This window comes from Sebastes umbrosus, chromosome 8 (genome assembly GCF_015220745.1).
Source record: "Sebastes umbrosus isolate fSebUmb1 chromosome 8, fSebUmb1.pri, whole genome shotgun sequence".
Taxonomy (NCBI): Eukaryota; Metazoa; Chordata; class Actinopteri; order Perciformes; family Sebastidae; genus Sebastes; species Sebastes umbrosus.
Genome location: NC_051276.1, coordinates 13974700 through 14000217, shown reverse-complemented (window position 1 = coordinate 14000217; position 25518 = coordinate 13974700). Strand labels below are relative to the sequence as shown.

The 25518-nt window shown below is 40.2% G+C and overlaps 1 protein-coding gene across 1 annotated transcript in view; it reads right to left on the bottom strand.

The window, feature by feature from the left end:
* Nucleotides 1-934: 934 nt before the first annotated feature.
* The window catches only part of bmpr1ba (bone morphogenetic protein receptor, type IBa), a 109856-nt gene continuing 85272 nt past the window's right edge, over nt 935-25518 (bottom strand). Inside the window, exons 4-13 of the mRNA XM_037778073.1 lie at nt 7976-8138; nt 7776-7875; nt 6690-6792; nt 5696-5792; nt 5361-5499; nt 4833-5025; nt 3706-4003; nt 3322-3497; nt 3039-3169; nt 935-2952 (exon numbers count right to left, since the gene is read on the bottom strand). Coding sequence (XP_037634001.1) covers nt 2827-2952; nt 3039-3169; nt 3322-3497; nt 3706-4003; nt 4833-5025; nt 5361-5499; nt 5696-5792; nt 6690-6792; nt 7776-7875; nt 7976-8138 — 1526 coding nt within the window. The 3' untranslated portion in view covers nt 935-2826. The remainder of the gene's footprint in view (nt 2953-3038; nt 3170-3321; nt 3498-3705; nt 4004-4832; nt 5026-5360; nt 5500-5695; nt 5793-6689; nt 6793-7775; nt 7876-7975; nt 8139-25518) is intronic.

The window sequence follows — 25518 nt, the reverse complement described above, 5'->3', positions numbered from 1 at the left end:
GCACACCTGCAGCTTCTTCTCTGCTGCAGCTGCTGATATCTCCTTTACTACATACAATATATACAAATGAATATTACCTAATACAGATTAAATAAAAATGCACAACAAACTGAAGAATTACCAATTTAACAAAGAAACTTCTCCCCACTCCCTCTCTCTCTCTTCCCTCACAGCTTGGTTCAGCCCAACAAAGTAATTAATTGTCATCAGCTGGAGTCATCAGCTGGCTGCAGGTGTGCGCTCCATGAAAACACGGAAGTAGACCTCAGAGAGTGAGTGATTAAAAAGGGGTTCTCCAAAATAGAAGCACAACATAACAAACATGAGCATCCTGTATTAATATGTTTTGTCGAACTTTACACAGTCAATGTGCATCTGTGTCTTTTTTCACTTTAGTGAGGGGGATGCTTTCCAGCTCCCTCACAATAGCATTTAGAATTTGTGATGGTTTACACTGACTTGTAGACATTGAAATTATTTTTTGGGACAGTTTCGAGACGGTGGTAAAAAAAAAGTTAGTCTGTAGCCTTGCCTGTATGTACTCTTTTTAAACCCATCAATTTATCATGAATCGATAAAGAATCAGATCAATAAATTCTTATGAATTCCCATCCCTACCAAAATGAAGATTGAAGACCATGATTATATAAATATTTGATTTGCAATGCTTTGATTTTATACCTTTTCTTCTCTGAAATTCATATTTACAGATTCTAAACTTTGGATAAAGTAGCGTGAAGAAACTGAAACAGTGTCACTGTTTAACATGCTGTGTGCTCAGCAGCACCGGTGCGTTGCAATGAGGCCTGCTGCTTTTATTTATTTTTTTAACAATGAAAATATGGAGAGCATGCCTTAACAGTAAGAGGCACCGCCAAGTGACTAGTTAGTATGCACCTCATTCAGCCACCACAAACTGTGCATCAGCCATGAGGATGAGTGAAACACTTTATTGGGGGAATGTTCAACCTTTTTACTGAATTAAAAACACCACTTTCTCTCACAGACATCTACAGTAGGTACAGATTAAATAAGGCACAACACCCAAGAGGAAAGAAAGGGCATGTATAACACAACAAATCTGCCACACCTTCAACAGTGATAGAGCATCCCATTATTTGAGTTGGCAGAGATAAAAAAAACAAACTCATTGACCTGAAGGAAAGTTTATCAAGGATTTTACAAATGGACAAAAAAGCTAGAAAATGAATGGATGTGATGGCATACCACTAACAGTCTGCTAACTGTGAGGATGGAAGGTGTCCAGATTTACCTTGAGAACCACTTCTTAGTGAGACAGTAAGGCTGTTAAGCTTCCTAATACTTGCCTGCTGCCATGTGAGAATTTGAATCAGTGGAGAAATTTGCCTGATGGAAGACAGATGATGGATTTTTTAAAGACTTAACTGCCATTTGATTTCAGTGTGACAACTGTGAATGGTTTATCATGGTGAATCAGTTCAACATGTACTTAAATGTACATGTATGAGGCAGCCTGGTGGTCAGGAAAAAGTGACCTTGAGATGTCCACAGGGTAATTCTGGTGATAGTTTGGGGATGGCTGGGGGTGTTTTCTAGGTCCAGTCGCTTCTTCAACAATACTGTGTGTATGAATGTTATATCTTAAGTGAAGGCTTCTGGTCCAGCTGCCTAAAACACACATATCCATCATCAGCCTAGTTATGGGAGCCACTCTGCATTATTGGGAGTGTTTTGATGATAGCAGTCCCCCCGTGACAAACGACTTGTGATACCCCTAAACTAACACAGGCACAATTCCACACATTTATAATAGATCACTACATCATCAAGCAATAAGTCACCACTACAGTTAGTGTACAACAGTTACTGATTGCATTGGCAGACTTCCCTTCCTGTAATTGCGGCGGAGCACCTACGGGTGGCACAGTCCTGCTTCAATAAAGCCCCCTCTCATGCAGGGCAAGGAAACACAGAGGCATGTAGAGCCTCGATCCAGAATTTATTTGGACACATAAACTTTATTTTTCACAAAGAGTCTTGAAGAGTTTGAGTTTTACAAGGAAAATTAGCTTTTGCAACTGTCATAACCCTTCACGACTCAAACATACAGGTGTACCTTTTCTTCAGTGTCTACAAACGTTACCAGCGTAAACAAAACTTTTAAAGCCTCAAAAGTACACTTTATCTTCTGTCACATAGTGTCAGTCATTATAACCAAAAGCAGTCAATTTAAGAGTGACAAAAGGGTGTTCAATCCAATTACAACATAAAGGCAGTAGTGGGTTGACAGTGTTTTGAAAGGAGATGTCATGCCGCAATGACAGATTGCCTTAAAGCACGTCCTTTTCTTTTCTATCAATCGGACCTTCATCTACAGGTAGGGTAGCTTTCACAGAAAGCAGTGATACAGTATTCCACTCACTGGTCAGTAGCTTGATTGTGTATTTCTGCAGCTACAGTGCCAAGTTAAACTCAATCTCTTTCTCCGGGGCTTTTGGAGCACGTGAACAGGAACCTGGTTTTAGAGTCCTCACACTAGCCTGAAATGAAAATGTCTCATCTTCTCTGATGGACAGAACAGGGTCACATTGTTTTTGATTCATTTTAATTTTAGTTAACCATCGCAGTCCTGTAATACTTTTTTTTTTTCAAGAGGGACTTTGATTGTAGAGTTCTGGGCATCTGGACTCAAAGTTTGTGATCCTGCGATCTTCAAGTGATGATCTTGCTTCCTGTCCCACCTCCTTTTCCCAGGAAAAAAAGGATTGCGTGGCCTGGACCAGAGCCAGTGTGATTGTTAGTGCCCTTTTCTATGTGTGTAAACACACACCTGGCAGCGCCTGCTCACAGCTTGATGTCCTGCGATTCTGACATCTTGGCAAGTGTCTTTTTGACCCGTAGGGCTGTGAGGCGGGAGGCAGGGTTGTGGGCCCAGCATTCTGTCATCAGCTTCCCCATCTGTCTCAAACACTGAGGAGATACAGATTTATGTTAGGAAGGTCATTAGTTTGCGTGTGTTTGTGCATGTGTACGTAGTATATTTTGATGTATTTTACCTCATCGCTGGTCCATCGATTAGGAAAGGATGGTCGTAGTCTCTTGATGCAGACCACTTCTCTCATGTCTTCATATGAAGGGTCTGTAGGAACTAACTCATGGTACGGCAACTGGTACTCTTCAAGGATCCCTACAACAAATAAGATACAGAAGAAACACACTCTGTTCATGTTTCAAGTTTTCAAAATCCATCAAAAAAGTACATTTTTGTGGTAGTCTGGCCTGAGAAGGTGTTTGTGTCCAAAAAAGAAACACATAAAAACGTATATTTACTGTGTTTACCTCCTGAGACACAACGCCGAGCGATCTCCCAGAGAATGAGCCCGAAGCTGTACATGTCGGCCATGATGTACGACTGAAAATGACTTCGGTTCAGAGTCTCGTCCAGAACCTCCGGAGGCATGTAGCGCTTTGTACCGACTCTGGTGTTGGGAGGGATGTCTACCTCATTGGTGTCACTGCAGAGATAAAAAAAAAAAACATTTTAAATGAAAGATGAATGAGCTATACACATTATACTGAATCCTCAAGTCGAAAATACTTTGATTTATGAACACTTCCGACCCTCTACCAGAGCTTAAATACAGCAAAAATATGGATTCAAATCAAGAACTAAAAGAGGAATATTTCATCAAATTATTCTAGCAACAAATGTCACTGACTCACCTGATGAACTTGACTGCCAGTCCTAGGTCAGCTATACAGCAGGTGCCATTTCTTTTCACCAGTATGTTCTTACTCTTCAGATCCCTGTGGGCGATGGCAGGTTTGCCCTGGGTGCCGAAGATCTCAGTGTGGAGGTGACAAAGGCCTGACACGGAGGAGTAGGCCAGTCGCAGCATGGCTTTGTTGTCTAGAGTGGTTGATTTGAGGTAGTCGTACAAAGAGCCGTTTTCATGGTAGTCGGTTATTAGGTAGAGTTGAGTCCAGGAGCCAGTTCCTTTAATATCAGCAGCTATAAAACCTGTGAATGAAGGGAGAGTGAAGAAGAGTCACTGTAGACTTCACTGTGAAGATGAATCAGTTAGGCTCAATCATAGAAGTAGAGCAGAACAGACCAGGTGATCTTTTTATTGGTTGTGAGAGAGTCCATTCCCTACTGCTATGGGAAATTACTTTTGAAACAAATCATGCAGAGTAAGTATAAATAAAGGTAATTTAAAGCTTTAAAGTTCTTTCTTTTTTAAGGAAGCTGTACTATATCTTCCATCTAAAATCTTAATCTTGGCAATAGTCTGACTTGGTGGCTGTAATGAGGTCCAGATTAAAGATCCTTAGTGTTCAATTTAAAACAAAACGTAGTAGTATGGACTGTGGAAGGCAACTTAATGCACTGCAGCATAGAGTCTGTCTTCTAGTTTACTGGCAAGTGATCTTTGACCTCACTACTTGCGTAGTAGCGCCGTGTAGGTCGCTGCAGCATAGTTAACAGTGGACACAGTCCAACTTCAACTATGGCGTGTTTTTATTGTCAGTTGCTTTTTTGTTTTGTTCACTTAACAGCCACTTATCAATACACCAATTCATCCATCCATTAGTTCACAATTTAGGATTGTTTAGGATTACTGGTACTATATTAGAAATACTTATTTATCATCTCTCCCTTCAAATGGGATCTTTGTTAATTGTGATGGAAAGATTAAACTTTTAGAGAGACAGACAAATAGATTGACAGAGAAGTGCATACAAATGAAAAAATAGAGACAAGAAATCTAGAAATCAGTAACAAGAGGGTGTGAAGGGTTGGAAGAAGTAACACATGAGACACAATCAAAAACAGAAAGCAGTCTTACCCAGTATGTTCTCATGTCTCATTAGGACGGTCTGGTAAATCTCAGTCTCTCTGAACCAACTGGCCTCCTCAGTGGTGAAGAAAACTTTAACAGCCACTTTCTCTCCCCTCCATCTGCCCATCCACACCTCGCCATACCTCCCCTTGCCTATCTGTTTCACCATCTGGATCTGCTTGGCTATCGTTCGCTGCACCTGAGGAGGAAGCAAAAGATGGAAAAATAGGGTTACGGTTTTTAAGATGAGCTATTAGCAAACTAAGGTTTTGTGAGTCTCAGATGGATATAGGACCTCCCAAGCTAAATCAGGAATAGTGTTTTCATTGTTTCATAGCACGCTCAAATTTAGAATATATATACAAATCTTATGGTAAGTATGAAATTAAGCAAAATGATCTCCCTACATACTTCCTCTGTGGAAATACATGAGACAAAATCTATCAAGTAGGATGCCCTAATGTGTGCATGTAAGAGATCCATGGAGCATCTTTTTAATCCAACAGGTGTTTAGCTGCAATCTGAGTATCTCACCAATAGAGGGAGCCCTGAGCCTGAGCCAGAGCTTTGGGACTGCTCTATCAGGTCCCTCAGAGATTCACCAGGGGGGATGTAGGTCTCATCCTGCTCCAGACCAATACTGTACCGAGGACGAGACTCCTGACGCTTGTACCTTTAAGAACACAGAATCATTCAGCATACCCTCTTAACAGGATACAAAATATCATAGACAAAGTACTATTGAGAATACAAATATCCATAACCATGTAATATACACTATGTGCATTATAAACTAAGGGTCTTTATAAAGTGTTTCTGGAAACTGGATTTGGATAATCTGTATGTGTTTGATGATCACATGTAATTACCTGAAGTAGCAGAAGACAATAATGACAGCCAGTATGATGCTGCACACAGTGACTGAGATCAACAAGGCCATGTGGTGGATCTTTCCATCTACATAGACTGGAGAGGAGAGGATGAAGAAGTGAAAAAAAGGTGGGTGGGGTGAGAGAAGAAAAATAAGATGGAATAGAAGAGAGGAGCAGGATAAAGGTAGGAAGAGATATGAAACAATGTCGGAAAAAGGAAAGAAAAATCAATCACAGTCTTTTTCCTGTAAAGATAAATGGTTGGAATCATTTTCTGCTCAAGAAACTTGAGATGAAACAAAAAAAAAATCAAATCAAAATCTCTAATATCCCTAAAACATGGGGAGGAAATAGAGAAAATTATACCAAGAAATCAGTCATCCTGTACAAGTCACTTGAAAGAACCGCTGTACAGTAAATCAAGTACAAATCATATTTCACTCATCAATTTTTCATTTTCTTCTGGCACACACTCTTTTCCCTCAAGGCCCCAGTCAACAGCGAGAGGAAGCCCTCAGCCTAGTCGATGAATTCTCTTCCTGATCCCCTATGATAGGGTTTCAGATTGATGACTGCCCTCGCTGTCTGCTGGGGCTTGTGATTTCCCTGGGAATCTAGGCTTACTGTCTCTCAAATACACAAAAAGTCCCTCACACTCGCACATGGAGTATAGTGTTGTACACAGTAGAGGCCTCGGTATTCTCTCGACATCCAGCAGCTTTGGCGAGCTCCAGGACGGTTTGACAGTAACTCCCGCTGGCTCCCCCACTTAAGCTGTCTTTGCCTCTCCGACAATGTCATGATATCTCTATCTCTGAATCCTGTGTGCTGTAACACCATCAGTTACAGTTCTTGGCCCTGTCTATATCATTGCCACACTGTCACTGTCACCTGCCAACTGGAGAACAAGTAGCTCTTAAAAGTTGTTCTTGTGTTTCATGGGCAAGAAAGAGTTGCAGAGGGACGAGAGGAGGGAGATAGATGAACTTACGAGGTGGTTTGAGCGGTGGCAGTGTAGGATGCAGGTTTTTGTTACAGTAATCTTGGTCTGTGCAGCACTCCAGTGATCTCCTTTGACGAGAATTCCCGGTGTCCTGGAAGACAGAAAAGTATTTTTTTCTCTCTCTTTTTCCTTTTTTATAATTTCTGTGTTCAGTTCTTGGTTAAAGGTACAGTGTGTAGAATTTGGTGGCATCTAGTGGTGTGGTTGCAACCAACTGAGTATCCCTACGCTCACTCCTTCCTTTCCAAGACTATGGTAACGTGGGCCACCAAGTGCAAAACCGTGGTAACATCTTTACCATAATAACACTACTGTAGGAACAACAGAAGTCAGACGGCGGCTGGCTGTACCACGGTTTTGCACTCAGCGGCTCATAATCATGTAAAAATGCAGGCTGTCTCTATAGTTGGTGTTTTGGTTTGTCCATTCTGTGCTACTGAAGAAACATAGCACCATAGTGGACTCCGTGAAGAGGAACCGCTTCCTATGTAGATACGAAGGGCTCATTCTAAGCTAACAAAAACACAATTTTATTTCAGGCGATTATAAACTAATGAAAACATAGTTATAAATATTATATTCCATTTCTGCTAATAGGTCCCCCAAAATGTTACACACTGTTCCTTTAAGTTGGTGCTTAAACAATAAACTGAATAGTCAATCGGCAGAGATAATCATAAATTTTGACAATTTCATTTTATTTTCTCCGTTTTGTGTCATAGTATATCGAAAACCGTTTTATTCAAAATGGGTTTGAAGATGTTACATTTGTCTCTGGGAAATTGTGATGCACATTTTTAACTATTAATCTAATATTTATCAGTTAATCAAAGATCAAATCAAGAGATTAATCAACAATGAAAACAATTGTTAGTTACAACTCTAAATTTAATTTGGTCATTTGGTGATTACTGTATACAGTCGTTTTGGAATGTTCTGCTTTATTCACTTACCCTCTTGTGATTATTTCCATCTAAATTAAGTTAAGATCAAGATCTGTGATAGCGGATGCTAAGGAAATGGTTGCAAAAGGGAGCAGTTATGTGGCTTGTAATGTTACAGTCATCTACTCACCCTACACTGAAATTCTGATCCTCGGAGCCCGAGGCAACCTGCAGTCTGGACTGGTACCCCTCCCTCCTCCTCCACCATGGTGAAACAGTAGCCATCCGTCCTGAAAAAAACAAGGACAGGAAGTAAAGCAACCATTGACACAAGTGAATGTTTATCAGGCATATGCACATGTGTTACATTTGTTGTTGTTTTTACAGTACCTGCACGTATTATTGGTTGAATCTTCGGGGCAGTGGTGATAACAGTGACACCACAGTAGTCTCTGGGAGGATGAAGCAGGAGCTGTGCTGCCACTGGTCTCCTTCCCACTCTCCACTGCCTCCTTACTGGACGCTCTCAGCAGCATACTGTCCAATATGTTGCCTGTAAAAAAGGCAAAATGAGAAAATAGGAGAAATTTAGTTGGGAGAGAGACAGGAAAAACAAGTTGAAATGACACGCATGAATCATAGATTCATAATACATTTTTATAGCGGAAAAAGCACCAACACTGCCAGGGTCAGGGATTGCATTATTAATGCCATCAAATGTTTGGGCCTATGCTACTAGAGGGTGTTTAGACTGGAGAATATCTGCAAAATAGAAAAATATCTGCAAGTGTTTGCAGTAACACAGCCAGAGTTCATTATTATTTGCAGCTTACTGAGTGGAAAAAAGTTATGTTAAGTTAAAAACGTCAAAAAGAGCAAGGAGATAAATCATGTATTTAATATTTGGTGAAACATGCTCCAACATATTTCAAAAAGAAAAGCTTGTAAGCAATTCAGGCAGACATTTCAAGGTGTGATATACTCTACTACATACTTGTATATCTAACACACCCTTTGCAATAAGGCGCTCTGACCCAACTCTGCTCTTTCACTGCTTATTTGCAACACCTGCTGTAAGACTTGCTGCTACTGCTGGTCATGTAGCATTTCATGAGCAAGCTTGTACTACATAAACATGTTTATTGTGTCAGTTTTTCTTGCATTTTTAATTGTAAAATAGTTGTGTTCTTTGGCATTATGGCGTTTTCATTCTGCAGTTCATGCGATTTTACTAGTGTGAATTCTGCCGCTGCCTCTTTATTTCATGAGCACAGCCTCCGCCCCAGCATCCACCTGTAGGTTTGTAAGTTCCCCCTGGGGGAAGAAGTTTAATATCTTTCCTCCCCCAATCTCTGCTGTGCTGGTGTACGCATGCAGGGAGTGATGAGGTTCAGAGCCAAGACGGCAAATATCAACTCTGTGCATACTCAGCTGTATTCACATGATAAATCCATTCCACATGAGCCGGCTGACTGAACTGAATCACAATCTAACTTACTATAATGAATTTACTGAAAATGTAAATAAATTAAAATGGATGAGAGAAAATTTTATAAACACAAAAACTATGAGCTGGAACACCTGATGCTGTGTTACAGCAGGATTTTTTTTTTACAACTGATACAGCTCCTACGAGCTAGAACAAAGCTGTTGTATTCCCTACTTATCCTATTTCAAAAAGGCACCTGTTTGTCACTTGAGGGGAAAAAAGGATCACGGAAGTGTCTTTCCTTCATGCCTTTTAAGATAAATTCATTCACTCCAGCATGTTCATTGAGACCAGATGCTTAACAGCTGCGAGCGGAGATGGTCCAAAATAAGCATGAGTCCTTCCTCTCTGAAATAAACTACTAGCAGATACCGAATCTGCTCTCCTGCTCCTCTTTCAGCTTCTCCTTCTCGAGTTCAGGTTTTCTTTTCTAAGCAGATGCTTCTCATAAACAATGAGAATCAATACACACAGAGGCAGTATGTGTGAGAGGGCCCAGTCAGGATGTATGAACCACTCATCTACTTTTATTTATCTCAGCAAATGTTAACGTACAGTATAAGTGGTTGCGGTATCCTTCTTAGAAATTGAAAGCACTACTGGCCACTTTTACGTGTTGGGGCATGTAAAGCTGGATTGTCCTCAAGTGCAACAAAAGTATTGTGGTTTTCAGCATATAGTCTTCATGAAAAATGTGTGAACCATAAAATACAAGCAACAAGTGGGCTAGCTATAGCTAAAAACCTTTTGTGGCAGTGTGGCCACTTTCAAATCTTCTAAAACTGGTATTTTCTGGTGTTCTTAATAGCCCATCTTTTCACACTCTATTCTCCATTCTTAGCTCATGTGCTCAATCACGGCAACAGCATTTGGTGTGACAGCTTTCATGTCTGCACACTCATCTACCGCATAATAGTTCCATTATGAGACAAAGCTCAGAGGCTGGGAATTTATATAGAGAATTTTTATTACCTGAAATACCCCAAGTTTCAGTTTCAGCTGAGACGACTTTCATCTTTTTGAGTTAGAGTTAAGCCTGAGTAATTCCTCCTGGAAGTACACACACTGAAGTGCAATTACTTCAAGATCTATCGTTTTGTTGGAATATTATAATGAAGGGGCTGTGCCCTAAGAAATGAATGCAGGGTCCTTTGCTGGTCTGATACCCCCATTTAACAATATAATTAAGATAAGACAAAGTGCTGCCTCGTGAAGCTGTGTTATTCATTTGTATAGACAATTTCAAAAAACAGAAACAAAAACATTCCAAATGGGTCCCAGTATACTTCCTGTTGCAGTGTATGTGAATGACATAAGCTGACAGGAAGTAAACATGGACCCAAGCTGTTGCCTAGCAATGCAATTCCGTTGAGGCAGGTTGCGTCCGAAATTCCATACTAACATGAATTATGTTGTGTGTGAGATTTTTTAGTACATCCAAAACCTTAGTATGAAACTAATAGTACGCAAATTGTATAGTATTTCCGGTGAAATATTACAGTATGCAACGCTGGACACTACAGCGGCATAAATATCCCACAATGCAATGTGGTAGTGACGACAACGTTCGTAACAGACGTTGACGAACACCTCTGTAACATCAATTTAGCTCTAAGTATAAAACTTCACTTTGTTAGGCGTAAAATATAAAAAAAATTCATTCAGACTTAGATTCTCACAAATCGTCGTTTTGGTCAAATGAAGTTGGTACGGGTTACCATGGTTATGCGTCTCCAACCAGCAGGAACGTTCTCAGGAAGTGATGACGTAAATCACTGCTCAGTGCATCCGAAAAGATGCATACTACTGTTTATTCACACAAAAGTATGTTGAACGATAGTATATGTATTGAGTATGTAATGCATAGTATGTGATTTCAGACGCAACCAATGACATAAGCTGACAGGAAGCAAACATGGACCCAAGATGTTGCCTAGCAATGCAATTTAATTGAAATGGTCTATTGTCTTTGATAGAGTATTCCATCATGAAATATATGTTAAAAGCTAGCTAGCTAGCAGAAGCCTTGTTTCGGTAGTATCGCTAGAGGGGTGTGGCAAATTAAACTAACTGAACATACAGCAGCGATAGTGTGTTCATTGGATAGGAAGATAATTTACAGAGAAGGATGAGATGGAAACTTGAAAATGTGCTGTATATGTTCACGGTGGTCAGTCAAACGTCAGATAACGGGTGTGGTATCTTCTCTTTCATCCGAGCTCAGCTGTCTTTCACAAAACATCAAAGAACTTCCTCCAGGCATAAACGCTTAAAGCTCCCTAATGGACTGAAACTACAGACACAACCACAACCACACACACACACACACACACATTACTACACACATGAGACAAAAAATGTACAGTATGCACATGTACACATGTGCTTCACAAATGTCGCTTTCTCTCTTGATTCATGTCACTGTCACTTATGTGCTTTGTTGTCAATGTGCTGCACTTGTATTGTTTGACATTCATGAATCTGTATTCACAAAAGGCTACCACAACTTGACTTCAGTGACTAAGGCTCAAAGAAAGGAAAGTCACAACTAATGTTATTAGAAAGATCAAATATTGTAGCTCACCAATTATATTTGGATCTAATGCTTTGACTTTTCTCATCTCTGTTACGATCAAGGAGCAAATGCTGTGTTCAGTGCATGAGGTGGTGATGGTGCTCATTCATCTCATTCCATGTTGACTGTGATAAATGGGAGTATGCACATTATGTTTGCCATTCTTTCATCAGTGTGTGCACTATTAATATGATATAGTATGTTTCATGTATGTCAATACAACTATAACTTCAGCAGATACTTAGTCATTTGTCATCAAGCACTTCCCTTTCTAAATGTCTCTCTTGTACACACTGATAATGTGTTGACAATACTGCAAGAGAGAGACGGTGGGGTTTAAAGGGGTCACATTAACAATTGACCGATTTGAGAGAAAGGGAGCGAGGAAGAGTAGGAGGGAGAGAAGAACGGGGGATTAACAAACGAGAAGTGACAGAGCTGCGGGGAACTGGTGGGCAGTTTAGCGGCACACAGAGGGGACAGAGCAGAGGCCACTGGCCTTTTCCACCCTTTCTCTCACTCTGCCCCTCCCTCCCTCCCATCTCTTACTCCATCCCGCTCGCGAATACTCACTCACTTTGTCTCACTCGATGCCAACCTCTCCCTCTCTCCCCTTTTCTTCTTTGTCCTATATCTATTTCTTTAGCCCTTTCACATGTCTGTTTTTTCTCCTCCACTTTATTCTCAACTATTCCTCACAGCCTCCCTATCTCCTCTTTTTCTCTTCTCATCTTCCACTTTCTTTGCCCCAGTCCTCCCTATGTGAGTCCACTGGATGGTCATGTGAGGTGCTGCTGTGATGTTGACAAAACACAAAGCCTTTCACATCCATCCTGCACCTGGGATCCCTGGCTACTGCTCTGTGTGTGTGTGTGTGTGTGTGTGTGTGTGTGTGGGCATGTGAAAAAGACAGTGGAAGAGAGATAAAAAGACAAAAAGAAAAGCCACAGCCGAGCAGAATGTTTAATTCATAAATGCTCCCGGCACAAAAGCTAATAGGTGAGGTGTCCAACGAAATACAATTACCTGATTTAAAACCAGCAAATATTACAGGAATCCATGTAACAAAATGTATATCGTATAAATTGTCTTTGCTGTGAGCTAGTCTTTATTACATTGTCTGTGCATCTGCGGATGCCATCACATTATTAACAATTATTTGGCTAGGTAGCAGTAGCTCTACGATCCTTCTTTCTAGTATGTTGACTTTATTATTACCTATCTCCTTTGGAAATGTCAGGCATGTGAGCAAGTTATTTGAGATAATCTATCACCTCTCTATTTTATACTCTTAATCCAGTATCATACTACTTCATCTTAATAGGGTTTTGATCTTGTTCTCCTTTTTTTGTGGTCTTTGTCTTCTACCTCTGAATACTTTGGATACAAAGACTGCCTGTGATGAGGTAATACGCAGTTTTTCTATGAGCCTGTCCTATCGGTCTGTGGGAGGGAGAGTGACCAAGGTCAAGTATTCGGCTGTTTTAGAAAGCAAGAAGGCTCTGACCCTGAATGTCATCAAATCTTATCTTCAAGAAAAAAAGATTGACTTCATGGAGGTGAAAATGTATGAAGTGTATAAAGTGTTCCAAACAAGTTCAAATAGAGATAAGCAGCTGTTCATAAGAAGGGCTGTGTATTGGCAAGAACCTGGTGATACGATACGTAACGATACAGAGGTAACGATTAAATATATTACGTTACTGTAAGCAAGGCAATATATTGCGATTTTTTTCAAATCAATTTTTTAGGAAAACTGTCATAAAGACACACTACCATATGTATAACATCTGAGTAAAAAAAAAAGTCACTATGTGAAATGGTTACTATGGGCATTAACATCATTACACATGAATACAATTGGGCTCATTGGATCCACAAGAGTCTCAGCTTTACAGTGATACCTAATTTATTAATGAACTTCAAGACTGTTTAGGGACCCCAGAATACAGAAATATTCAAATTTACTATATAGGTGAAATAGGTGAAAATAACACATTTCTTCAGCATGCAAAAAACTGCATGATTTTGCCCCAAACTGCATGGCATTAGCATAAAGTGGGGATGTCTGTAAAGGGGAGACTTGTGGGTACCCATATTGAACCCATTTTCATTCCCGATTATTGAGGTGAGATGCAAGTATGAATTATGGTTGGTACCAATGGATTCTTTGGGTTTTCTAGTTTCATATGATGCCAGTATTTTCAATCTAGCTTCAAAACCGAGCCCGCTACAACCTCCAAAAGACAGAATAGCGTCCGGGGCACCTGGCGGGCAATTGGATTTTTAAGAGGTTAATTAAAAATCGTACTGTGTATTGAAGAATCGATACAGTATCGCAAATATACATCGATATTTTCTTACACCCATATTCATAATATAATGTATTCTTGGATGGTGGGGGGACATTGGTAATGTAGTTAAAGGAATATGAAAGTAAACATAAAGCTGTTAGGTGCAAGCCCCTGTAAAAACCTGCACTGACCAATGGGGCTCCAGTCCAAACCTCACTAAGTACCACTAATGTCAAAACACGCAGCAAGTCAAACCATTTGTGCTCTGAAACTGGCCGAATTTCCAGGCACTTCACGGACACTATAATTGTTTCAAGCTCTTTCACTAAAATGGCCTTTCAGATGCCAGTGTGAGCTTTCAGGTCTCCCCTATAGGGCTTTTTTCAGGCTTGATGGCAGGATATAGGGGCCACTGTAAACACACAATTAACAACCGTGGCCCCACAAACCCCCAAAAGCTAAAAGGCCTCTTTTCAACAGTTGCCGCTTTGTACAAACTGAAACACGAAAAGAAAAGAAGAAGACAGATATTTAGATAGACGGAGGGGATATAGAGGTGAGGGAGAGGGATATTGTGCATGAGATGGTAAGATGAAGATAGGAGATTTTAGAGGAAGATAGACAGACAAACAGAACGAGAGAGAACATATTCATTAGTTATCCTGGCCATGTCAAACAAGGCCTACCAGAAAAGCCCTTTCACCGAGCCCGTGTAAACACTACCCGCCTCCCCCTTCCACTTAAGACACACTCATTTGACAACACTGCTCCTTTCCTGCCCCCTTCTTCCTTCTAAGTAGTAGTTCATCTTACTGGTGTTTGACAGTGCCGTCGGTACAGCTAAAGAAACATGGAAGGTGAAAGGTTTTTGCTTTTGCTCTCTCTCTCTCTCTCTCTCTCTCTCCCTCCTTCTCTCTCTTGACTTCCATGTACTTTCAGTGCCTGGTCTTATCTCCATGTTCTTCTTCCTGTCAGTGTTGAGATGAACCGAGCCATCCCACATGTGCTGGAATGTCATAATGAACCCCACTGTGTGATCTGGCTGCTGGGAAGCTGAGGTCATCTCTCTGACTGTTTTGGCTAAACTTACTTTGAAATTCAATTATGTTTTGCCTTCGAGTCCCTGTGACAAAGCTCTCTCTTTTATTACTACTCTACTAATATTAGGAGGAGAAAGGATCAGACAGATTCCCTTACACTTCAAGTCTTACCGAAGTCGGATTAAAAGGTTGCGCTCACTGACAGATATCAAAGCAAGAAAATGGTTCTTTAGCTTCTCAGTCTATATAGCTTATAGACACATAGTCTTAAAGTATGTTGTATATATAGAGTGGTGCAGGAATGAGTCCTAAAACAGGGAAATGAGTTAGCATTTTAGCACTTTCTCTCGTCTGGAAGTCGAGGTTTTTTTTTAATGGGTTTTTAGTTAGATGCCTGAAATAGGGTCTGTAGTTAACACAAGCTTAAGACATTTTAAGGTTTTGTTCTACGATATAAACATCGAGAAATATCGAAATATTGTGGCTTTTATGTGTCTTAAAAAAGGCGGTTGTTAACAAGTGGCTAAATGAGACTACTAAACGTCATCACGCCAACATGTCCGCCTTTACAGCTTTGTTTTATAGTGGCGTAGTTCGTTTATAGCTTAACATTGCTTTTTACTTCTGGCGATTTGCATTCACACTTCAAAAACCATAAAGTGGTCTTCATTTGTGGAAATTATCTTAAGGAACAAAAACGTGAAAGTATCATAAATATTTGTTTGGCATGGAGCTTATTTTCCAAAACCAAATGGAAAAATCGGGAACCCGTGCGATTCTAACTTCCGGGTTAGCCTAAAAAAATACGTCATCCCTGCACCAGTCTATTGAGGGCAAGAAGAAGTTGTGTTGTCTACACCACTTTTCGTTGTACAACTTTCAAAAGAAACACTCACACTGTTTTCCTCTCCTACTTACTTTTTAAAACCACCTCTCTAAATCAATTATAATAATCAACACATCTAAGAAAAACAAAGATGATTTACACGTCTGAAAAAAGTTTTGTACCTATATCCAACAAGCTCTCTGCTCTCTCAACAACAAATGAGACCGACCACCAAGTAGCCAATCACAAAAGACAGAAGTGATGTCATGTGGCTTAGACAGAATACAGCTTTTAAGAGGTTTTCTTTAGCAAAAACAGCTAGTCAGAGGAGAGATGATGGAAGCTGCTGGATTGCATTCAGCCCTTCTATCCTCCAACACAACAACATCATCAACAGCTCTTCAAACATTCCTTCATTATGTCACGCTGATGAATGATGCAGTAATGAGCCAGTGCCAGTCTCTGGTTGTACAGCTGTCATCTGCCAGCTTTATGCTGCGACCAGTTGCGTATGTATGTGTATGTGTGTGTGTGTGCGTGTGTGTGTCCCCTTTCATGGGGATGAGTGACAGGTACACAAGGACTCCGGAACTCGGAGTTCATTCCAGAAGGCCCTCAGCGTTCCCTTTGGAATACAAGGAAATGATAAAACGGCCCTTTAAGGAGGTGCGAGAGAGCAAAGCAAAGAAAAGGAGAAAGGATACCAGCTGGCCTCTTCATCAAAAGCTCCTTCTCATGGCCATCTGTGGGCTCCTACTCATCACAAAACAGCTTGTATCAATTCAAAGACACCGGGCATCCAGCTGGATCACTGGGCTAAGGCTGTGTAATTCTGATACCACTGGTTCAAATCTGACTTTGGCCTGATTTGACTACATGCTACCACATAAAACTGATTTGTCATAAAGACCAAAGTGACAGCCACAGACACTACAGTTGGGCAAAGTAATGCATGGAGAATGGAGATCTTACCATGATTATCGTTACAACTCAAAGAACAGGACTTCACTATGGCAATAATGGATGTATAGGATCCAGAAATCTCCATCTGTTTATTTCATTTATAAATACATTATTGATGATTTTCACCTTTATTTTGACAGTGGACAGTGTAGAATTGGGGGGGGGGGGGGGGGGGGGGGGGATCAAATCTGGGGCATTGCAGCCATATGGCATGAGCTGTAACCACTCAGTTACCAAGGTGTGCTCCAAATTTTACTCTAAAGTTTACTCTATCGTGATTTCTATAGCGATAAGATATGAAATTACAAATGCTGTGCTGGAAGATTTTAGCCGTATCATCCACCCCCTAATAAACACTATTTACAATGAAACCCAAATCAGTACATTGAGGCATTTTGTTCAAATGTAACCATGAGAACCGCTGGCTCATAAAACAATATTTACTTCAAAGATCAAATGTTTATGCTAAACAGAATTGATGCATCTCGAAATATATGCAAAGAAGATGGAAAATGTCCTCCTACGTCTCTTTTCAAACAGTTTCTATAGAAGACAAATGAAGCTACAAGAAGCATTGCTGATCTCCTACAGATCCCTTAAAGCAGCACACTCCATCAGAAAGACAGATGTGTGTGTCACAAAGAAATGCTTTACCATAAGCAACAGCATACAGAGTAATGCAGCACGTACAGTGCCTGACACAATATCATTGCATCCTTTGAAAACCCACTCTATTGCAACACAAAAATGCTCATTTATGGCCAACACATGGCAATCCACTTTCACAAAGGTGAAATATAATCTATGAAAAAATGTACAAAGATATAAACATTTAGTAAAAACAAAGGAGGAAAGTGTCCTTCAGAAACTGGTTGATTTGAACCAATGTTTTTTTTATTTATTTATTCTGGCCCCTCATTACATTTGCTCTAGTGTGGCAGAAAAAGATCCAAAACTGGTGTCATCAAGCTCTCAAGCTCTCAAGCGCTCATCAATTTCTACGCACTTAAAGCTTCAGTAGGCAGAACGTTTTTGGCATCGTTTGGGCAAAAATTCCATGATGACCTTTCAGCATATTGCAATTCAAGTATTCTGACAAAAAAAAATTATTTCTGCACCTCCTTATGGCTCTGTTTTCAGGCTTTAAAACTGTAGCCCGTGACGGGAGACTTTGGCCAATCACAGGTCATTTCAGAGAGAGAGCGTTTGTATTGGCTGTTAATTCAACGGAGGCAGGTCAAACTAGGCAGAGCTGATCAAATATGAATCAATATTCTGTTGCTCTAATGCCTATTTCTTGTATAAAATGTTTTCAGAAACATCTTGTAGTGCACGGTTTAGCTGTAAAATGAGAAAGTTTGCTCCGGCTGGTGGGCGGTGCTTGGTATTTCCTCGACAGATCTCAACATGGCTGCCGGGTCACAAACTTTTTCATTTTACAGCTAAACAGTACACTACGAGATGTTTCTGAAAAAATTTGAGGCAAGAAATAGGCATTACAGTAACAGAATATAGATTCATATTTGATCAGTGCTGCCTAGTTTGACCGTTTGGTCGGAGTTTTCCTAATGACTGACATTCGGCTCATAGACAGCAAGGCTCCAGCTCGGCTCTTTGGTTGTTTTCCTCCAGTCTGTGAAATCTTGTAGATGCCATTAGGAGCACCAGAGGACACAGAGGCACATGATTTTTTTCAGATTGACTGTGACCGTTTCGTGACCGTTTTATAAAAATAACTTTTTTAAATCTTATTTGCTCCAATTCTACCCACTGCAGCTTTAAGCCCTGTTTCGACCGCAGGAACATACCCCCGGAACTAGGAACCATTTGAGGAACTCATTGTGCGTCCTATGTCACGTTGCTTTTTCATACGTCAGCAGACTAATTTGCATAATCTTTGCAGGTCTTTAACCTGCTATGGAAACGTAGAGAACAATGGGATTAAGGAACCTTTTAGTTCCTAAAAAAGTAGTCCTGTGACTAAAATCTTGGTAGTAACCCGGCTTAACACTCAACATCTGCATGAACCACAGTGACTGTGGCAATTACTGATATCAAATGAACTGTGAATGAACTTTTACCAATTAGTTCCATCAGTGTTTTTTTGGAGAGTCATTCTCCCACTGTGTGAAAGCCTGTTTTTCTCACTCTAAATGTGCACAAACATGTTCTACGACTATTTCCAAACACTTTTATCCTAACCACTAATCAGACATTAGATCCAGAGCCTTCGGGATGTGGTTTCTAATGCAGGCTGGAATTAAACGTCTTACAAACAAAACAATAACAAATGAACAATAAAAAAATCTCCAATAGTGGCCTGACCAACTGGCAGACGATTTTTAACTCGTCAGAAGAGATACAAGTTATTTCATTACACACTTATACTGTATAATGAAAATCTGGTTTTGTGACTGAATACAGCATACTTGGACTATGATGCACACCCATCATAGAGTAATAAGTAGCATTAGGTTACGATACACACGCCCTCACAGTCCATTCAAACTTGGCAGCTATTTTTATCACATTGAATATGATATTCCCGTGACATCATCATGTGACTCATTGTTCCATCATGGTGGTATGCAAAAATCACATCTATAAACTGATAAACAATAGCCACACACACGCCAAGTTGATAGTTGGCCATGGCAAATATAACAGCTCAAGTTTAGAATTCTACACTGTGGATACGACGGAGCGCTTAAAAACACACAGACACACTCTCATGAGCTGAAGGTGGTTTTGGGAAATGGAGAATGACAGCATAGTAAGAGGTAATTTGCATTTTTGGGAGATGCAATCCTCCGCTGCTAGAAACAGGGAACCACCCTGAAGTCTAGTCATGATGTCACCTTTTTGTGTGAGCATAAGTGTCTATGTGAGACATTAAGAAAGTCAGACAGATACAAGACAAAGAAGAATTAAATACTACTGAAACTATTAATTACAGTAAAGCAACTTAGAGATACACAATCACATCACCGAGCAGTTTTTTCGGGTGTCTCTGTAGTAAATTTTGAAAAGTTAAAAACAAGAAGCAATCTTCTCAAAATGATATGATCTAACTGAATGAGCTCACATATTTACAGAAAAAACATAATATTGCTCAGTTATAAGATAACCGCCCTTAAACTGGACTTCTGTTTTAAACTGAGGGCTCTAATTTAATCAAACTTCTTCTCCTTTCTCAAATAAACACTGATGATATACAGTTGCCCATCTTATTATCAACACAATACCCAGGGACAAAAATACTCCCTGTTTTTTCTTCCTGGCAGCCAGAGAAATATCCCCACTTGAAACAAACATCAACTGCATGATTTTCTTAAATAAATACTCCAAGTGACACAAACTTTAAATACACAACACAGAGAGGCATTAAGAACAAGGAAGTAATTCATGAATAGAGAGAGACGTGCAGAAGGGGCACAAAATAGAAGGAGGAGGAATAAGTTCGTCATCTGAACAAAAAGCTACAAATGTTAATCTAAATTTAGTCCTTGAGGGAACATTGACTGAAATGAAATGCTTATTCAAAGGTTAAATATGAGTCTGGCATTTAAAAGAACCTTAATGGGCAAACTGCAGGTTCCAAATGTTCAACGTACAAGTTTTACTTTGTTCAATTGGTATGCCTTCAAATTGCTTGATTACAGCGAATGTTCTGATTAAGATACCAGTTTGACTAACAGAGTGACCTAGGTAAAGCTGTTTTGGTACTTTCTGGAATGATGTGTGGTAGCATACAGGCTGACATGGGACAGGAAGACATAGAGAAAATGTAAGAACTTTGTGTCAGCTGTTTTTGACCTTGGTAAATTAAAGAGTGCCTTGACACAAGCTGTTGTTTAAGATTTTAGTTATAACATGAAAGCCTTATCTCTGTCTCTCTATCGCTGACATTTATTCCAACCATCAGTTCACATTATCTACAGTAGAAGAAATGAAGCCTCTTAAAGCAGCACTGGGTAGAAATGGAGCAAATATGATTAAAAAAGGTTATTTGTATAAAACGGTCACTATATCCTGACAGTAGTGCATGGGACAGGTAATCTGAAAAAAAAAAACATGTGCCTCTGTGTCCTCCGGTGTCCTCCAGTACTCCTAACGGCATATGCATGATTTCAGAGACCAAAGGAAAACAACCAGTCCAAGCTGATCTGGAGTCTGCCGTTCAGCTGCCGTCTCTGAGAGCCGGCTGTCAATCATTCGCGAATTCCGATCAAACGGTCAAACTAGGCAGCGCTGAGCAAATATGAATCAATATTCTGTTACTGTAATGCCTATTTCTCGCCTCAAATGTTTTCAGAATCATCTTGTAGTGTACTGTTTAGATGTCACATGAGAAAGTCTTGCGTCACAGGCTAGATTTTATAAAGCCTGAAAACAGAGCCATGAGGAGGTGCAGAAGTCTAGTTATCTCTCAGATCACTTGAATTACAATATGCTGAAAGGTTATTTAAGATTATTTTTGCCCAATGATGCCAAAAATATACTACCTATTGCCACTTTATTATGTGGAGAAAAGGAAGGCCAAATAGCAAGTTCAGTTGCTTTTGACTTTGAACTTTTAGATATGGATAAGAATTTTCATAGACATATTACCATGCCACTTTTTTCCATACCAATTTGCATTCTGTTCACTCCTGGACTGTGGTAGCAAATACGCAATTAAAACACTGAAATACACACAGTTGTTTGCTGACTTTTGGCTCCACCGATTCTCAGAAGGTAAAGAAGAGTTTTTATTGCCAAAGTCATTTTAACATCACATGGGTTATAGGGTTATAGCCAACTGATATCTTAATAGAATAACTAGGTAACTTCGGGTGCTTTCTCAAGCCATAGCCCGAATCGGATTTTAGTCTTTAGTATATTTAGTCTGGTTCGTTTACAGTGCACAAATTAAATTGGACCAAATAAAAAACATTATTTGCTGAGGGGCGTGTACGTAGAAGCAAATATTTGTCTTGAGAACTGCCACTTCTATGCAGGGAATCACAGACTTTGAAATATTGCTGTAAACGTTTTTTTACTTTGACTCGGCACTGATCTGCTGTGCACATGAAACCCTTCTCCTCCAGTTTATCTCGAATGACTCCATAAATGACACTATTTTTGCGGACTTTATTTAGCACATTCTGTATGTTCTCTTCAGCTCAGATGTCAAGCAAACATTGGACTTATGCAGAAGTCCAGGTCCCACACTCCCACACTGTTAAGCTGCTATTTACCTGTGTCCATTTCAACAAGCAGCCTGCATTTTGGTTCGCTTGGAAATGGTCAGAAAACGCTTGTGAGAGGTGGTTGGTTGTTTTGATCCGCACCAAAGTACAATTAGTGCATTCACAACAGCCCAAACCAACCGCACCAGAGTTTGATTAAAGCGGACTAAATGTTGGCTCGTGAAAGCACCCTATGAGATTTGGTCGTCATTCTTTCTGTGTACACTTCTGCTCCACACTGCATCTTTTCTTAAACACCGATGCCTACTTCCTAATGATTACAACTCCCTCCATCCACAGCGTGTGTTCACTCAATATGTGTTTGTTCTCGTTCAAATGTTGTGATCCCAGATTCTGTCAAGAGGTCATGAGTATTGAGTCAAGTCTGTGTCGACATTTGTTTCCGGAGCATCGACGGAGCAGAGCCACACCGCCAAGTACTAATATGTGTAATTGTTGGATGCTGCAGGATAAACAGTGTAAACCTTGATGAAACCATCCAGACTAGATTCATATCATTAAAATGCAGTGTCTCTCTGTGCTTCAGACACATGCATATCAAACAGTAGTATAACTAAAAGCTCCACTGAACACACACACACATACACCAACAACTACACACAAGGAGTGTGTAATAAGATACCAGAAACTATAATTTCTCTTTCAGGACACATCTAGCCCGCCCTCGATGGGGGCAATCAAAACACTCACTGGCAGTTAGCACAGACACACACTCGTACCATGACTTACACACACTATCATTGTCATGCAGAACTAATCGCCGCTGACAATGATTGCTTGGGCCGACTGATAAATGAACAAAATCTGAATTTGAGACGTCCGCCGCTGAGAATGAGAACAAATCTGTGTGTAGGTGAGTGCCTCGCTGTGTGCCTGTGGGAGTGTAGAGAGTGTCAGTGTGTGCGTAGGTTTGTTTTATGTGTTTGTGTGTGGAGTGAGAGCTGATGGTGTTAACATTACAGCTGCCATGTGTTTATTTCCCAGAGTTCTGGTCTGTGGCGTCTCAGTCATCTCCACAGGCTTAAACAGTCACTTTCCATCCATTTACAGCCTGTATGTGTGTGCGTGTGTATACAGTATGTGTGTATGTATGTAATGTGTGTGTGTGTGTGTGTGTGTGTGTGTGTGTGGGTGGGAGGTATTAATGCACTTCCTATTAATGTGTGGATAATGTTTGGAATGTGGACTTAGAGTGAATTCATTTAACATCCATGACGAGAACACATCTCTACATGTATGTGTGTGTGTGTGTGAGTCCCTGCTTTGTGTGTGAGTGTGTTTGTGTGAGTGTACGTGTGTTTACAGTTGTATGCGTCCCACTGTCTCCTCCGTGTGATTAGCTTCCCATTAACTAAGTCACATATCACCCATCAGCGGCTCCAGGCCTCCTCTGTACTATCTCACTGGACAAACATGCTGTCGGCTAGTCCTGTTCACACACGCACACACATTGAACATCCACTCCCATCTGGACAGCCATTAGGTACCTATCATAGCGTATGATGATTGTCGGTATTGCAAAGCCATTTGGTTAAAAGTGGGCATCCTGACAAGCCGCAAATGACCCCAAATTACAGCCTGTGGATTTATTCATTTTTCACTGCCACATTTAAAGTAGCCGATTCATTCACTCTCTTACTTTGCTTTCCTTTCCTGTGACGTGATAAACTGATACACAGAATGATAGTAGCTTTGGAAAAGTCAAGGCTTCGTGAGGTGATTTATTTTAGGTTCACACAAAACATTACAGCATCTTTTGATGAGTCTTAAACAAGGGCTACAATATGGCCTACTGCAATTTTCAAATCGTAGTATTTGTTAAAATCCCAATATTTGTTAAAGGCGAATTGTGTGTCAAAATACCATTTTAAATTCAATATTGTGGTGCTGCAGAGATGTCCCGGCCTACACATCATATTCTACACACTTAAGAAAACATCTTTGTTGGGTACAGATCCCCACAAAAATCACACCATAATCATTTTAATATGTTTTTTTTTATGAAAATGAGAATAATGATCTAAAATGTATTATTACCATACTGTAAATCATATCGCAATTGCAATATCAGTCAAAATAATCACAATTAGATATTTTTTCAAGATCGTGCAGCCCTACCTTAAACCACTAATTCTAAAAGGATGAGTTTAAAGGACCAGTGTGTAACATTTAGGGGGATCTATTGGCAGAAATGGAATAAAATATGAATAACTATGTTTTCTTTAGTGCTCGTTACCATAGAATGAGCAGTTTATATCTACATAGGGAGCGGGTCCTCTCTCCACGAAGTCCGCCATGTTGCACCGCCATGTTTCTATAGTAGCCCAGAACTGACAAACCAAACTATTAACTTTTCCTGCTTGAGCCGGAGTTGATAACATTACTCGCTCTCGTCGCCGCCGCTCTCTCTCTCTCTTGCTTCACCACTCATTTCCGACGTACACACACACTCTACGAACTGGCTCTGCTCCAAATGGCTCTAGAGAGGGATATTCGCGTTGGCAAACCGTAGCTCTCCAAAACGCTTGGCACACGGGAGAGGCTTCAGTTGGCTGTAATCTCCTCACCTCACCGCTAGATACCGCCAGTTCCTACACACTGGACCTTTAAAAAGGTTGTTTAGTTCAAATTTTAATATGTGGTTAATTTTGTCATAATTTAATTGTTTAGAGGAATATAGAGTTTAGGGGAAATCTTTATTTCTTAAAGAAAAAGGGAAGAACAAAATGTACAGATTAATTGAATGACCCTTGTAAAAACGTCACTTGCTGTATGTTGAAATATAAACTTATATACCTGACCTGAATCCCTCCTATCTCTTCTTCTCCTTCAAACCCCAATAATTCCACCTCTTTCATCTATTACCTGTCTTGACTCTCAGTCACACGCCAAAAACACAGTTACTCTCTCTCTCTCTGCCACAATCACCCTTCCCCATCCAAAAAAAGAGAGCGGGTGGAGGGTTGGGTATTATGGAGGAGGGGGAGTGTGAGTGCATGGAAAACCCTAAGCCCTCATAGTCCCAGCGAACTGCGGCTGTGACAGCCAGCTTTGCTCTGCTCTGCACCGCTTCACCTGTTATCTGTCCATCACTGTATTGTGTTGTACTGTACTGCCGAGGGCTCTCAGCTCGTACAATATCAGGGATATCAGGACTGTAGGTCACAACAATAACCACAACAACTTAACTATTTAAGAACAGTGCGAGTATCCCAACAGCCACTGAACAATAGCTATAAATTAGCACAATAAAGCTCCTGCAAACTCCAGCACAACGGTGTAGCTACAGGATAAGTGAAGTTGAACACAAATCTTGAATCTGAATTTCTCAAGTAAAGGTTTGAAACATTTTTCGTAAACTTACTTTTTCTATGCATAATGAGCAAAACAGGCAGAGTGAGGGTAATACCCATTAATAGATGCATAATTAAATGGAGAAAAAAAAAACTTGAGGGTTTTTTTCTAATAAAAATGCCATGTTTACTTTACATAAT